Source organism: Sphaeramia orbicularis, chromosome 4 (genome assembly GCF_902148855.1).
Source record: "Sphaeramia orbicularis chromosome 4, fSphaOr1.1, whole genome shotgun sequence".
In the NCBI taxonomy this organism is placed as follows: Eukaryota; Metazoa; Chordata; class Actinopteri; order Kurtiformes; family Apogonidae; genus Sphaeramia; species Sphaeramia orbicularis.
In genome coordinates this window covers 59,761,233-59,778,502 of record NC_043960.1, presented here as the reverse complement: position 1 = coordinate 59,778,502, position 17,270 = coordinate 59,761,233, and the positions used below count along the sequence as shown (strand labels likewise).

Sequence of the window (17,270 nt, the reverse complement as noted above, 5' to 3'; positions counted from 1 at the left end):
AAGCCCACGTGAACTATGATCCGGGTAACGGTGGACGGCAGTGAGAGCAGCAGCTGAGGGAGTTCATGGAGGATGGAGGTGACGGTGGAACCAGGAAAACACCTGGTTATGGCGTTAAAGAAACGGACGTGACGGGTGATGGAGTCCCCGAGGATAGCGGTGGTCGGAGGGAAAAGTGGTCGAGGAGACGGTGTTGAAGATGAAGGGTTCCTGGTCTCTCTAGGTAGACATTCCACGGGTGGACCGTCAGAGTGACGGCGGACGGCCTCTCGGAGGAGGCGGCGCCGGGCAGAGGATCGGACCGAGGAGCGGGGACCCTTGTTCGACGGCTTCACAGGAGGACCGGCTTTAGGACCGTCGCCGGTAATCAGCTCGGTGGCAGCCACGGAGTCAGCAGGAGCCGGTTCCGGGACAGAGCCAGGTGGGATGGGGGGCACATCAGCCGTGGCGGGGGGAGCCGGAGCGTCCTCCACGGACAGGACGGCGAAGCGGTTTGATGTGCTGATGGTCGGCGGTGGTGAGTCTTTGCTGGTGTTCTTTTTGCGGCCACGAATCACCACTTCAGACCAGGGTGTAGAACACGGGGGGCGAGAACAGGCAGAGGAAGGATCCCATAACACCGTATCATCACAGGAGGCTTTGGGCTTCTCTGCGCTTTTCAGGAACAGACTGGACAGTGTGGGAAGGCGGCTGGAGAAACCACAGAGCTGGGCATTTTTCTCCGCGAGTTCTGCGGAGAGGCGCAGTATTTCCTCTTTGAGATCCGCGATAGTTTGGTAAGCCTTTACCAGGGTTTTGTTTGCTTGGACGAGAGGACTATCTCCAGCTGATGAGGATGACGCCATGGTGGAAACAGCGAGATACCGGGCAGAGCGCGGGAAGCGGTGGGTGACAGCCAGAGGTAAGGATCCACTGACAATACTGACCTGTCCTGATGGAGGTTTGGGTTGATAGCGTCAAGTTAAAAAGACACGGTTAAGAGGTTGGGTTCAAGTGAGTAAGCGTTGAAAGGCAAGAAATAAGTAGTTAAAAGGCTGGATTTCTGAGAGTAGATCCGCCGGCGGTTTGACAGACGCCATGCATGCGCACAATGAATGAATCCATGAATGAATGGTAAATGCCAGTTCTGTACAGGATTTCAGTTCTGTTCAGCATGTTGATGCTCATATGAACTGTGTTTTCAGCTCAAAAATGTCCAATTTCAGCACAATTAATGCTATATTTTCATGTCACAAATGGACAAGTTCTATTTGAACTGAATTGAGCTGAAAAACAAATCTATTCTTTTAGATTCCCCAGTTTTTCTTCCCAGATTCTCTCCTCCATATCACATGTTTTATTTGTACAGGTTCAATATGGAGTATGGTGCTGATCCATCCTGCTTCTGTTCCACCAATACATACATGAAGAATGGCACACAGCACTGTTTACATCAACACTTTTACAATAAGAAGCATTTTTATACAGAAAGAACAATTCTAGATTGTTCTTTCCTCTTTAGTCTGATGCTAAACTATCCAATAAATAATAGTGCTCCTAGTTTTTGCACAGGGATCATTAGTGTAAACGCTGACATGGCTGCAGAGCATCAGTATGATGGGATCCACAACAACCATGTCACATCCGCTCCATGACACATTTAGTGTTTTTGTGTCAGCTGGGATTGTTTTAGATCCACAATACCAACATTTATGAAGAAGAGCACAATTAGCAATAGGAAGTCTAGAAGTTTATTCCTAATAAAGTACTGGGACTGACCAGAGCATCATGGGTAATGTCACGTCCGTCCACCAGCAAAAGTTTTCACATCCACGTGCTATTCCAAATCCAATATTTATGAAAATAGAGCTTCCACTGTCAAAGAATATCAGTAGTCTGTGCACAAATGGATTAGCATTGTTTAACACACTTCTATGACTTTAGGACAACTGTTTTTGTTTTTTTTTTTTAAATGACCACTCATTTGACCCCCTAAGGAAATTTTAGCCGAGAGTGTAAATTGGAGTTTTTATACAGTGAGTGGATGTGTGGGTCTGGTCTATTAAAAATATATGTTCATGTATATATTATTTACAGTGGGTTTTTACATTGTAATTGTACAGAAAGTGCAAATTGAAGTATTTATACAGTGAGTGGAAATGTACAGGAATACAGTCTGTAAAAAAAAAAAATATATATATATATATATATATATGTATGTATATATATATATATATATATATATATATATATATATGTGTATGTATATATATATATATATGTATATATATATATATATGTGTATATATATATATATATATATATATATATATATATATTTATAAATTATGTATATTATTGTAGTGCAAATACAGTTTTTACATAGTGCATTCTGCAAAATATAAGTTTGTGAGTTGGTGAATTGGAGTCGGGGGGTACTGACACTGGATGGGTCATGAAGTGTTCATCAGAGTGACGACCAGATCCAGAATGGTCTTGTTATTTTCAGTTTTAATAAAAAATTTTCATGACTGTTGTCGTTGAGTCTTAGGTAAACCTCATATTTGAACTCCTTCTGTTCTCTGAAACATTAGTTAAGTATTAATCAACTGTTTGTTAACATCAGGGGCATGTTTATGCTTTATAAATACATATATATGTATTGAATTCAGTGTAAAGCTGTAGAACCTGAGGCGTATGTTGGGTTAAACCTCTGTGGGTGTGTTTCCTTTTGCAGGGGTGCGGTGCTGGCCGGTGGATCTGGACGTTTCTGTTCTGGATCAGCAGCTGAAGCTCTTCATTTCCAGACACTCTGCCTTCCTGTCAGAGGAGGTCAAAGGTCAGTTTAACTCTGATGATCCTATGATATTCTAAACCTCAAGTCTAACCCCTAATGTTACTGTACCAGATCTTAGTTTTGGGAATTATGTCCTACGAAATGAAACTAGGACCAGGACGGTGAAGACACACCTGTTAACAAAATGAACACAAGTGAGTCAGAAAGTTCACAAAATAATAAATAACATGGAGAAAATAAGCAACAAAATGAATAAAAAACAGCCAAAGTGATCAACAAAATGAACAAAAATTTATAAAAACTTTACAAAATCCTAAACCACATGGAAGAATGAACCAAAATGAAGTAAAAAGAAAAAAAGAAACATTAAAATGAACCAAAACAGTCAAAGTAACCATTTAAAATGAATTAAAAAAATAACAAAATAATAAGCAACAAACTGAACAAAATTGTGGAAAAAAATACGTAACACATGGAGTTGAATCAGTGACAGTGGATGGATACACTGGGTTTATGTTCAGTGAACGAGGATTGGACTGAAAAACACACTGTTTATTCAGTTTTATCTGTTTTTATATAAGAACAGTCATGAGTTTGGCTTCATCAAATCTGCAGATACCGTCCAGGATGTAGAGCATCTCCTCTATAAACTGGCAGGTTGTTGGTTCGATTCCCAGCTCCGCTTCCAGGAGCTCCTCTTAGAGTCTGTAAACGGTGAACGGGTGGACCGCCATGTTTATTATCCAGGCTCTGGTTGTCGTGGCGATAGACGTGGTGTCTCTGTGGCAGAGGGAACAGAAACTCAAGACATGTCTGTAAAATTGAAACCAGGTCAAAGGTCAAACAACACATCCTGAAGGAAGTTCAGCTTCAAACCTGTACAATGTGTTTGTGTTGAACAGGCTGGTTTTTGTGTGTTTGTGTCGAACAGGCTGGTTTTTGTTGTGTGTTTGTGTGTTTGTATTGAACAGGCTGGTTTTTGTTGTGTATTTGTGTCGAACAGGCTGGTTTTTGTTGTGTGTTTGTGTTGAACAGGCTGGTTTTTGTGTGTTTGTGTCGAACAGAGTGGTTTTTGTTGTGTGTTTGTGTCGAACAGGCTGGTTTTTGTCGTGTGTTTGTGTCGAACAGGCTGGTTTTTGTCGTGTGTTTGTGTCGAACAGGCTGGTTTTGTTGTGTGTTTGTGTCGAACAGGCTGGTTTTTGTTGTGTGTTTGTGTCGAACAGGCTGGTTTTTGTTGTGTGTTTGTGTCGAACAGGCTGGTTTTGTCGTGTGTTTGTGTCGAACAGGCTGGTTTTTGTGTTTGTGTGGAACAGGCTGGTTTTTGTTGTGTGTTTGTGTTGAACAGGCTGGTTTTTGTTGTTTGTGTCGAACAGGCTGGTTTTTGTTGTGTGTTTGTGTCGAATAGGCTGGTTTTTGTTGTGTGTTTGTGTTGAACAGGCTGGTTTTTGTTGTGTGTTTGTGTTGAACAGGCTGGTTTTTGTTGTTTGTTTGTGTCGAACAGGCTGGTTTTTGTTGTGTGTTTGTGTCGAATAGGCTGGTTTTTGTTGTGTGTTTGTGTTGAACAGGCTGGTTTTTGTTGTGTGTTTGTGTTGAACAGGCTGGTTTTTGTTGTTTGTTTGTGTCGAACAGGCTGGTTTTTGTTGTGTGTTTGTGTTGAACAGGCTGGTTTTTGTTGTGTGTTTGTGTCGAATAGGCTGGTTTTTGTTGTGTGTTTGTGTTGAACAGGCTGGTTTTTGTGTTTGTGTTGAACAGGCTGGTTTTTGTTGTGTGTTTGTGTTGAACAGGCTGGTTTTTGTTGTGTGTTTGTGTCAAACAGGCTGGTTTTTGTTGTGTGTTTGTGTTGAACAGGCTGGTTTTTGTTGTGTGTTTGTATTGAACAGGCTGGTTTTTGTTGTGTGTTTGTGTGGAACAGGCTGGTTTTTGTTGTGTGTTTGTGTCGAACAGGCTGGTTTTTGTGTTTGTGTTGAACAGGCTGGTTTTTGTTGTGTGTTTGTGTCGAACAGGCTGGTTTTTGTTGTGTGTTTGTGTCGAACAGGCTGGTTTTTGTTGTGTTTGTGTCGAATAGGCTGGTTTTTGTTGTGTGTTTGTGTTGAACAGGCTGGTTTTTGTTGTGTGTTTGTGTCGAACAGGCTGGTTTTTGTGTTTGTGTTGAACAGGCTGGTTTTTGTTGTGTGTTTGTGTTGAACAGGCTGGTTTTTGTTGTGTGTTTGTGTCAAACAGGCTGGTTTTTGTTGTGTGTTTGTGTTGAACAGGCTGGTTTTTGTTGTGTGTTTGTGTGTTTGTATTGAACAGGCTGGTTTTTGTTGTGTATTTGTGTCAAACAGGCTGGTTTTTGTTGTGTGTTTGTGTGGAACAGGCTGGTTTTTGTTGTGTGTTTGTGTCGAACAGGCTGGTTTTTGTGTTTGTGTTGAACAGGCTGGTTTTTGTCGTCTTATTCACACATAAACACAGTCAGCTGAGACACTGCTGAACAGCCTGCAGACACACACACACACACACACACACACACACACACACTGCAGTCATGTGACCTACTCAGCAACCACTCAGAACACTCCAATGCTGAGGGTCATTAACTGTGATGTCATCAGATAAATGGACTTTCGACCGTGTCTTTACTCAGTTTATTATTTAGACCAAATATTTCATATTTAGACCTGAACGTCCATGTGCAGCTCAGTTTAAGAGCAGCTGCTTTGTGTTGCATCATGGGAGACTTCTGCAGTTATTCTCTATTAAAACTACTTTATTATTCCATCATTTCATCAGTCAAATAGTTGTGACCTGTTGTGAGTTAAAGAAACCAGTAAAATACTGTGGAAGTAAATGTTTCTGCATAAACCAGTGCAAACCTGCTGGGAGTCTGTCAACAGCTGAAGCCGTTGTTTGCAGCTGTCAGGAAGGAAGCAGGACTTCCTTTTAGCTCAGGGTCAAAGGTCACCACAGAACAGCTAGTCAGCGTTTAGACCAAAGGCCATTGGACGTGTCTGAGCCAATCAGAGTCCAGTGTGGTTCTGATGGAGGCGTGGCAGGATTTTTGAACACATGTAAATGAGCTGCTTCCAAAACAGAAAGACATGAACATGACGTCACATTAAAGTCCAGTCCGACCCATAAAGAAGGAAGAGCAGAACCAGCAGAACCGACCCATAAAGAAGGAAGAGCAGAACCGACCCATAAAGATGGAAGAGCAGAACCAGCAGAACCGACCCATATAGATGGAAGAGCAGAACCGACCCATAAAGATGGAAGAGCAGAACCAGCAGAACCGACCCATATAGATGGAAGAGCAGAACCGACCCATAAAGATGGAAGAACAGAACCAGCAGAACCGACCCATAAAGATGGAAGAGCAGAACCAGCAGAACCGACCCATAAAGATGGAAGAGCAGAACCAGCAGAACCGACCCATGAAGATGGAAGAGCAGAACCAGCAGAACCGACCCATGAAGATGGAAGAGCAGAACCAGCAGAACCGACCCATAAAGATGGAAGAGCAGAACCAGCTCGTTGGCCTCTGGATGGAAATATGAGGAGAAAAAAACCCAAGACAGAACAGTTGGGGACAGTTGAAACTGTTGAAGGTGTTTAATAAACATAATATAGATTAAAAATGAATGATATTTAATCAGGATTAATCAAAATTAATCCACAGAAACCTGTGATTAATCTGATGAAACATTTTAATTGTTTGACAGCACAAATTTAAACACTTAATATTTTTAATGTCATCGTTAATGACTGAAACCTGACTAACACTGGAAACGGTAGGGTTTGGGTTTATGTCTGGTTCCTGACTGGTTTTCTGTCTGGTCACTGTCTGGTTTGTGAATGTTTTGTCTGGTTCCTGGCTGGTTTTCTATCTGTTTTCTGACTGGTTTATGTCTTTTCTGTCTGGTTCCTGACTCATTTTCTTTCTGTTTTCTGACTGGTTTCTGGCTGTTTTCTGTCTGGTTTTCTTTCTGTTTTGTGACTGGTTTCTGACTGGTTTTCTGTCTGTTTTGTGACTGGTTTCTGGCTGTTTTCTGACTGTTTTCTGTCTGGTTCCTGTCTGATTTGTCGGTTTTCTGTCTGGTTCCTGTCTGGTTTACGTCTGTTTTCTGTCAGTTTTCCGTCTGGTTCCTGGCTGGTTTTCTTTCTGTTTTCTGACTGGTTTATGTCGTTTGTCTTTTTTCGTTATGTTTTCTGTCTGGTTCCTGACTGGTTTCTGTCTGTTTTCTGACTGGTAATCATCTGCTTTTCTTTTTGTTTTCTGTCTGTTTTCTGGCTGGTTTTCTTTGTGTTTTCTGACTGGTTTTCTGACTGGTTTCTGTTTTTTGTCCTTGCTCCAGGTCAGCGGACTCTGCATCACCATGGGGACGTCCTGGACACTCAGGTGGTGCTGAATCCAGCCCAGGACTTCGTCTGCTCTGAGGTCAGACTCAGACTGTCCACAGCTCCTCAGACCTTTATTCTGCTGGATTATCCAGGCAGTTATTCACAGAAGTTGAACAGAAATGTACATACAGTGTGGTTAATGGTTTTCCCTCCAGTTGTGAAATTCCTGTTAAATGATCTGCTCTTGTGTCTCCTCTGTGTTGCTGTTGTGTTGAATCAGATTCAGGGTCACATTAATAATCATGTGTTTGAATCTGTAACGCCTTCTTCTTTCTGTTCCACATCGACTTCCTCTAAACCACCGGCTGAGGATGGTCCGTGTGTTCTAATGCTGTGATCCGTGGTGTCGGTTGGGTCGGGTCGTCTGTGGTAGAAGCTCCATGTAACATCTGGACCTGGTTCTGTGGTTCTGTGTTCAGGTTCGCCGGCTCATCTGCGACTCTTCTCGACACAAGCTGTTGGTTTTGGCTGGTCAGTGCGTGGAGGAAAGCGGAGACATCGTGTTGCAGAAAGGCTGCTTTTCTGTCAGCGACTTTATCCAGATATTCACCAATGACGAGGTCAGTTCATCCGACTGTTTAACCCAGGGGTCTGCAACCTTTATTATTAGTCAGAGCCATTTTGCCCCCTCTTCTGCCACAAAAAAATAGTCTGGAACCACAAAAAATAACAGAGCTTATAAACTTTTAAAAGTTTTAATCTTTTTTTTACATTTTATCTGTTACAACCATTGAATACAACAAACAGAAGTGCAGTGTGGCATGGATTCTGGAGTAAGTATGATTACTCTAAAAGTACACAGTAAAAGTAGTTCATAGTATTTGTGCTAGTAGTATATGACATACTAATACCAAAAATACCAAATTCATGAGGTACTTATTGGAAAAAATAATTTTATTCATCATTGAATTTAGTCTTAAAGTGTATTTCAGATGAAAAAACACACTTTTGGAGCTTGGAAAGGAATTTTGAGTATGATTACTCCAAAAGTACACAGTAAAAGTAGTTCATACTATTTGTGCTAATAGTGTATGAAGTACTAATACCAAATATACCAAATTCATGAGGTACTTATTGGAAAAAATAATTTTATTCATCATTGAATTTAGTCTTAAAGCCTATTTCAGACGAAAAAACAAACACTTTTGGAGCTTGGAATGGAATCTGTTGTAGGATTACCCCAAAAGTACACAGTACTCATACTCATACTCATACAGTCGCTCTATGAAGAGTATTGCTATTTATGAAAATGATTCTCTTCAAAACTCAACACTGCCTCCGCAGTTCCCAGTTGTACTGCTCCATATTCTCCATCTGGGTTCACATCTGCAAGCTCCCGGAAAACGGACAGAATTACGTGAGTAATATCCAAAGGACGGACAGAACCCTCTGTCCTTCTGCGTCTTTAACGTAGAGCAGAAATGAGCCTTTACTTTGGTTGTCCAGAAAGCACATTCGCTTCATGCAGCTCATCTACCATAATTGTCGAACGAGTAGCACTCAAGAAAAACGCTAGCGGCTGGCTTGACTGCAGTAAAGGGAGGAGCCACTACAAGGAGGACGAAGAGACACGTGAGGCTCTGGAGATGCAGGTTGAACACCCCTGGTTTAACCCTTCGATGCATCCATGGGTCAAAATCACCCCAGTTCAAATCACAGACACTTTGGTCATTGTTGTGTTAGACATAATCATTTGTATTATGGTTTGGTCCAAAAAAGAATGATTTCATGTTTGAACAAAGACTAAAACTAAAACAAGCTAACAAAATATTATTTTGTAAAGTGAAAGTTACCAAAAATACCAAATTAAATATTAAGCACATTGATCAGCACAACATGAGCTGAAAAACCAAATAAAACCTCAGTTAAACTACAGCTATTTATTTCCTCAAAATAAAAATACTAAACTGAAACTGTAAAACTAAATAAAAAATGACAATAAAGGACATTTCAGAACTACCACAACTCTGAAGACGGCCCTTTCACCTTACGGTCATCATTTATAGAAATATTTCACCGTATTTGTACTTATAGTCTCTTCTTTTTTGTGTTTTTGTAGGTTGGTGAGTTTCGGAGTTCTTCGGACCAGGCGATGAAGGCCAGCCTCACCCTCAGCTGTCCAGACTACGGCCTCTGGAAGGACTCCATGTTGGACAAACACAACCTCCAGGACTTCATCAACATCCAGATTAACCCTCCTCCAGTCCTCCCAGAGATGGAGGGTCTCCAAGAGTTCACCGAGTACCTCTCTGAGTCGCTGGAGCCCGAGTCACCCTTCGACCTCCTCGAGCCTCCCAGCACCGTGGGCTTCTTGAAGCTCTCGCGACCCTGCTGCTACATCTTCCCTGGCGGAAGAGGGGACTCCGCCTTCTTTGCTGTTAACGGGTTTAACGTCCTGGTAAACGGCGGCTCCGACCGCCGGTCCTGCTTCTGGAAGCTGGTCCGGCATCTGGACAGAATCGACTCGGTACTGCTGACCCACATTGGCGTTGACAATCTCCCTGGGCTGAACAGTCTTCTGCTGAGGAAAGTGGCCGAGCAGGATGACGAGTCTGCCAGATCCCAGACAGAAGAAGACTGGATGAAAAACCTCATCTCCCCTGAGATTGGAGTAGTCTTCCTTAATGTTCCAGAAAGAGTCAAGTCCATCCAATCAGATCCCAGTGAGCTGAGGTGTTGTGACCAGGTGGCGCTCACTCTGCAACACCTCCAAAGACTCTCCATCAAACCAGAACCTCTCAGCAGGTCAAACGGACTTAGTATCGAACCATTTATCCTCTTTCAAAAAATGGGAGTCGGTCGTCTGGAGCTGTACATTCTGAATCCAGTGAGCGGCAGCAAAGAACTTGAAGCTTTAAAACAGATTTGGCCAAATGATGGATCGACTATTAAAGGCTCAAATCTTCCACTCACATGCCTTGTGTCCATTTGTGCTTTGCTGGTCTGGCATCCGTCCAGCCCCCAGGAGAAGATCATACGCGTCCTCTTCCCTGGGTGCACGCCACAGGCCAAAATCTTAGATGGACTCGACAAACTAAAACATCTAGATTGCCTCAAACACCCTGTGGTCTGTTTGAAGGACCTGGAAGTATGTAAAATGGATAAACAACAACCAAAGCGAGCGGAGAGCCGAGAAAGCCTTAAGTCCCAGTCCAGGGACGTGAGACCCAGTAGTGCCTTGCAGAAAGAGAAGCCTGGACGAGCAGACGTCAAAAAACAGGAGGTGAAAATGAAGCCAAAGGTAGGAAGTGAGGTTAAAGAAAAGAAGGATGGGGACGAAAAGCCCAAACTGAAGGAGGGAGATCCTAAATTAAAGCCACCGAAAGCTGCTGAAAAGCTTGTTCCAAAGAAAGATGTGGCAAAAGAAGAGAAAAAAGAGGTGAAGAAGAAGGAGGAGAAAGCTCCTGCTGCTGGAACCAAGAAAGAAGAAAGTGGAGACAAAAAGAAGGAAGTAAAGAGGGAAATGCCAAGTGCAAAACCAAAGAAAGACATTAAGCCTGATCCAAAAAAAGATGGAAAAAAGGATGTGAAAACAGAGGAGAAGAAAACCGCAAAACCACCCGTCAAAGATGTGAAGAAAACAAGTGGAGCTTCAAGTGCAGCATCGGTGACCAGCACTGAACAGAAAAAAGGTTCAGCCAAGACTGGGAGCCTGAAAAAAGATGTGACTCTTCCAAAGAAGGATGCTCTGAACAAAGGGACTAAAGGTAAACCTGGGTCTAAGGATCAGGGAGACCACAAGGACACAGAGGCTGAAAGTCTACGATCAGAAGATAAGAACGGGAACAGCGGACAGAACGCAAAGATAAACGGAAATCAGGCCTTAACGAGTCCAGAGAACTTCCATGGCTTGAAGGCAGACCAGGACGTGGCGGCTGCTTCCGTCAAAATCCCCAAAGGAGATCTCAGTGTAAACTTTGATCTCACTCCAACGTATCAGCCAGTTAAAAATGGCCAAGATGGTGTTTGTGTTAGCTCTGAAGAAAAAACTCTGGAGCTAATGTCCTCTGCAGATTCTGCCCCGAACAGTGCAGGACATACGCCGTTCCATCAGTCCCCCGATGAAGACATCCGGGGTCTAGGTGAGGACAGCAGCCTCGGGGCCAGAGGGTCCAGTCTGGGATTTGAAGATTACAACCAGGGGGGTTCCTGTCGGACATCCGATCTGAGCTCTCTGAGGGAAGGCCTGGAAAACTCCACATCTTCTCATGACAAACAGTCCAGCCTTTTGACGCTCAGTCCCTTCAAAGACATCATGCCGGACTCGTCCCCCACCATGACGTCCATGCCAGCTGAAGTCTGCTCTCCTCATTCTACGGAAGTCGATGAATCCTTGTCTCTAGAGCAAGTGATGCCAAATACTGGACCTCTGTACACCAATGGACACTTGAATGAGTCCGACTCCAACATGGGTTTACCTCTGAAAATGTCGCAGAATGGTCGCTGTGACGAACACGTTCACGGGATGTCAGACCTCATCCCAGATGTTCCACATGATGTGGATCTGTGTTTGGTGACACCATGCGAGTTCCAGCACCCTAAAACTCCAGAGAACCAGCAGCAGCATCTCAGCCTCAGGACCAGTACCTCACCAGAACCATATGACAACAACAACCACACCCAAGACCAGAGCAACAGTACGTCCGCCTACAGCCAGGAAACACCACCCACGTCCGTCAGTGACTCCCTTCAAACAGCCACAGACTCTGATGTCCCCCCGGCAACCGAGGACTGTCCCTCCATCACAGCAGATCTGGACTCTGAGGACGATTCCAGCAGCCTCTACCTGCTTGGTCATCCACAGGACCATCCCAGCATGCATTACTCCCACGACCCACCGCCAGCCCCCGTCAAGGATCTGCCCCCGTTACCGCCTCAACCTGGGACCTGCATGGCCGACCCAGAGGCTGATGGGTCCAGCAAGAGCCTGAAGAGTACAGCATCCAAGACCAAGAGACCAACGGGAACAGCTCAGAGGGCGACATCTGGAAGTACTGTGACCCAGAACGGAAGGTCTAAGGCCGGTAGCTCCACAGGGTCCCTGAAGACGGCCCCCAGCCTCGACACAAAGCAAACTTCACGAAATACACTTGGAGGCTCTAAAATTGGAGCTGCAAAACCTCCATCAGGTGAGACGGCACAGTCATGGAACCAGATTCTGTAAAGTAGGGGTTATCAAGCTGCTTATCACGAACAGACGGGCATTTTATCCCAGGAGGGTCAAACTCATTTTAGTTCAGTTCTACATTCAGCCCAGTTTGATCTGCAGTGGGCCGGACCAGTAAAATAATAACAGTGAAAAAAGTAAAATTCTATTCTGATCAGGTTTACATCTACAAAGTTTCCTTAAAAAAATCTGAATAACATGAACAACTTGAATTGTCTTAAGAAAAACAAGTGCAATTTCAATAATATTCTGCCTCAGTTGATCAATTTTTCATTTACACATGTGCATTACAATCGCACAAAACATTTAGTAACAGGCAGAATATTGGTAAAATCACATTTACTTTTCTTAAGAGATTTCCGTTTGTTCAGGTTATTCACATTTTTTGTAAAAGTATAGTTTGGTAATGTAAATATTTTCACGTAATTTTACTTTTTTACACCAAAAAAACAAAGAGAAAATTTGGGGTTGTCATTATTTATAGGTTGTTAGAATATTTTACTGGTTCTGACCCACTTGAAATCTAATTGGTCTGTATGTGGAACCTGAATTAAAATGATTTTGACACTACTAATTTTTAAAATCTTAAGTGTCATTTTTGCATTTCACAAATTCATTCCAGGGGTCAAATTGGACCCTTTTGGTGGGCCTGATTTGGCCCCCGGGCCGCATGTTTAACACCTGTGTTTTATCCACCAATGCATGACAGGACTGAAATGTCATCAGGTAAAGAGTGATGTGGGTTCTTCTCTGAAACTGGTCCTAAAAACAGGACAGAGGGGCTGAAAATTCAAACCAGATGTAGACAAATGTCCTGAAGCAGGTTTGGAAGCACTTTGGGTCTGTTTGAAAAAGAAATAGTGAGATAAAAGAAAAACTTTTTTTCAGATAAAACACATTTTTACTTCCACCAGGAGGTATTGTGATCACTTTGTGCTTTTGTTTGTTTGCATGTTTATTTGTTTGTTAGCAACTTTACAGGAAAACTCTTCCACCCATCTTTCCCAAATCTTCCCCACAGATAGGCCTAGCCCCTGGGACCAACCCATTAAACTTTGGTCCCAGTAGGCCAAAGTTCAAGGTCACAGCAAGGTCACAAAATCTACAATTTTCCATCTGTCATCATTGAGACATTTTCCAAAATTCATCAAAAATTCAAAACTGCTCTGATTCTCCTCCAGTTGGATCCACCTGTAGCTTAGAACAATCTCTTGTATCTGGAACTAAATTGTCCACATCCACTGTGGAATGTGGACTCTGTGGACATTTACATTGAACTCTGAAAATCCCATTTACCACACATTTAAAATTAGAACTCAACTAATATTGATGTGAATTGAATCTAATTGGACAGACACATGACTGGGACCAGATTCAACTTTTTCTGTGTATGGAACAACCTGGAAACTGTTGAATTTAAACAGAAAGAGTCGATCCACACATGCACACCGTTCGAGGTGCTTGGCGGAGGTTTGTGTTCTCTGAACACTTGTTATTTGATGTTCATACATAAATCCGCATGTAACACAGACACCAGGTTTCTATAACCAAGTCTCATCTTTTTCTGTCAGGTTTTTTTTTCCAATCCCCAAACTATTACACAGACAAATCCACCGACAGCTCAGTAAAATTACGACTAGTCGGTATTTCAACAGTGCACCGATGATTCTGCAGCAGTGATTACCCCGACGGAACCAAAGGAAAAGGACACGGAAATTACACACTACTGTTTATTGAATATCTTTTTATTCTCTCACAGGTGCATTCTGGGAATCAAACCAAATATTCAAGGCAGAGTGTTTCACAAAAATGACCGCTGTTACAAAATCTCTTGTGATATATATATTTAAATGTTTGGGTTCCACATGTAACACCAGTGGACACGATGGGTTCCGCGTGTAACACCAGTGGACACGATGGGTTCCGCGTGTAACACCGGTGGACATGACGGGTTCCACACCAAACGTGGAATGAGACTGATGCCAAACCCATGTGTGGATTAGAAAATCCACCAGGATCCACACATTGAACACAGTGTCTTTATTTAGAGTCTATAGAAGAGCATTTACACACGTTTGCACATCTAATGCACTGACACCAAGGGAGATTTAATGTCCATATTTGGGTCCAAAAATAGCACCCAATATTTGATTATAAATTCATTAATTATGGGATGGATCAGAACAAGAGGATAATTGTTTTGTGCATTTATCTGAGGTCCTCATTAGGTCCATCCTGGGGTAAATCTGTCTACATTTACCTTTTGTTATTGGGTCTAAACAGATGGAACAGTGACATACTAAAATAAACCCAGTTTCATAAACAGACCCAGTGTTCAGGACAGTTTAACTGTCTGATTCTGCTGAAGCGACACTTAGGGTTCATTAGTGGAACCGACAGCATCATCTTCCCCATCTTGTCTTGTTTTTTTTTTAGCAGCGAACAGAACCGTGGCGTCGGAGGGTCCGGCGCTGTTCGTAGACCTGGCCTACCTGCCATCTGGCGCCGCCTCCTCCACTTTGGACGTGGAGTTCTTCAGACGCCTTCGCTCCTCCTATTTCATCATCAGCGGAGATGATTCTGTGAAGGAAGTGGCGATGAGGAGCATCCTGGACGCTCTGTTGGAGGGGAAGAGCTGCTGGCCCGACGTCCAGGTCAGTCCGCAGTAGGGATGGAACCATTACCGGTAGAACCATAAACCAGGTCCAGGTCAGTCCGCAGTAGGGATGGAACCATTACCGGTAGAACCATAAACCAGGTCCAGGTCAGTCCGCGGTAGGGATGGAACCATTACCGGTAGAACCATAAACCAGGTCCAGGTCAGTCCGCGGTAGGGATGGAACCATTACCAGTAGAACCATAAACCGCTGTAAAATTCCCAGTGGTTAGTATAACTGTTTAAATTCTAATTATCATGATAACTGTGTTTGATTACAGCACTTTGAAAACTCAGAGAGAGAGAGAGAGACCTTGGTTCTGTCGTTCTATCCATCGTTCTATCTATCCATCATTCTATTTTTCTATCTATTGTTCTATCGTTCTATTTTTCTATCGTTCTATGTATTGTTTTATCGTTCTATCGTTCTATCTATCTATCTATCTATCTATCTATCTATCTATCTATCTCTGGAAAAGAAACTAAAACAACTCAAACTTGATCTGGAAAATGGTCGAACAGTGTCCATAAGGTGACATCTTTAATGCACATTTGTATATTTGTTTACATGGTAATATTTGAATGTTTCTGCCAACAAAGCACATTGTGCTATTTTTTTTTTTTTCCAAAGTACAACTTTATTAAATTGTTTCAGTGTGTGTATTAGTACTTTTTGAACATTTTAAGCACAATTTCAACGATACCACGATAATAATGATAACCATGATAATTTTGGTCACAATAACCGTGATATGAAATTTTCATATCGTTACATCTCTAGTCTGCAGATAAACCAGTTCACATCACACTCAGGTCGGAAAAGACGAACGATTAAACAGAAAAGATCAACATTACAGTAAATGACAGTCCTCCAGAACCTGGAAGGATGTCCATATTTGGTCCGCCTTTTTTTTTTTTACAACAGGAGTCTATTAAAGTGTGGTAACTCTTCTTTGCCACTCTGGATGCAGCTAAACCCCTCCCCCAACACCCTCATATTCTCACAAGTGTCTCTGATTGGTCTGTTTCCTCAGGTGACTCTGATCCCCACATTTGATTCGCTGGCGATGCATGAATGGTACCAGGAGACCCACGAGCGGCAGAAGGAGCTGTCTATCACCGTCCTGGGCAGCAACAGCACCGTGGCCATGCAGGAGGAGACCTTCCCCGCCTGTAAGGTGGAGTTCTAAACCCCGCCCACCTTGCCAACCTCTCACCTCTGATCAGGTGGACGAGGCGAGGGCGATGGCGGTGGCCGAGGGAGGAGAAGACAAAGTGGACCTTAATGTTGCCATTGTTGCATTCTAGACCAATGGAAGGATGCGTCTGATAATGGGAAGCCCCGCCCCCTTTGGTTGTGTCATTTCAACGAGCATGCTCAGTTATTCCCTTGCACGGCTGTCACTTTGTGTCCTGAAGCGGAGACCGGACGTGGTCTCTGGTTCTGGTCTCCTTTAAGTATCACTCTGCTGGATCAGGACTTTTACCCGACGAACGCTCATATATGATCAGTATTAACGAGTCGTAACGAGTCGGTTAAATTTATAAACAGTTTGATTTTAGATGTTTGGTTATGGTAGAGGTTAAAAAAACACAACGGCTTCTTGGAGCTTCGCACGTCATTCCAGATAAACCAGTCCGGGTTCGTCTGGACACGACAGACGACCGAGTGTTTCCGTAAATCAGTGTTTAAACGTCGACCGTTCTTTTCAATGTGATTATAGTGCATCAGTTAATTTAGTCTAGGCTCCGCCCACAGACGGCCTTCAAATCACATGATCTGCACAGAGTCGTACTAATGTCAAAATGTGTTTCATACAGTTTGATTTTGATTTTTGATTTATTTTATTTATTTCGAACATGCAAAGAAACAAAATAAAACAAAACAATGCAAATTAAGACAAAAACAAAATAACATTTAAATGGACAGAATCTATGTTCAAGCACAAACAAGTCTGAATATTGCAGTTTGTTTTTAACTTTTTAACTTTTCTTTGTATTTCATCACCTTGAGCCATGAACAAAAACACCAAATATTCAATAACTGTCATATTTTAACCCTTTAAATTACACATTTATAATGTAAACAAACCATATTTTTGATGCAACCCCCCCCCCCCCCAAAAAAAAGTTTTTTTTTATATTCTAGATAAAAATTTTTATTTATTTCTTTTTTTTTTATATATAATTTATTCGTTCCTCCTGTCATCTGTCTGATTCACTCCAACATTAATTCATATTATTATTATTTTTGGTTCTAGGTCAAATGTTAAGTGTCAGTGTGTATTTTGTAC

General features: G+C 42.6%; 1 protein-coding gene across 3 annotated transcripts in view; it reads left to right on the top strand.

Moving 5' to 3' along the window:
* The window catches only part of map1sa (microtubule-associated protein 1Sa), a 42,605-nt gene extending 25,688 nt beyond the window's left edge, over nucleotides 1-16,917 (top strand). Inside the window, exons 2-7 of one of the 3 annotated variants that reach the window (XM_030132692.1) lie at nucleotides 2,717-2,818; nucleotides 7,108-7,190; nucleotides 7,573-7,713; nucleotides 9,213-12,282; nucleotides 14,760-14,974; nucleotides 16,011-16,917. In XM_030132692.1, the coding sequence (XP_029988552.1) occupies nucleotides 2,717-2,818; nucleotides 7,108-7,190; nucleotides 7,573-7,713; nucleotides 9,213-12,282; nucleotides 14,760-14,974; nucleotides 16,011-16,166 (3,767 nt within the window). In that variant the 3' untranslated portion in view covers nucleotides 16,167-16,917. Of the gene's footprint in view, nucleotides 1-2,716; nucleotides 2,819-7,107; nucleotides 7,191-7,572; nucleotides 7,718-9,212; nucleotides 12,283-14,756; nucleotides 14,975-16,010 lie in introns of all 3 variants that reach the window. The other 2 variants (XM_030132690.1, XM_030132691.1) reach the window with 2 other exon arrangements.
* Nucleotides 16,918-17,270: the final 353 nt, after the last annotated feature.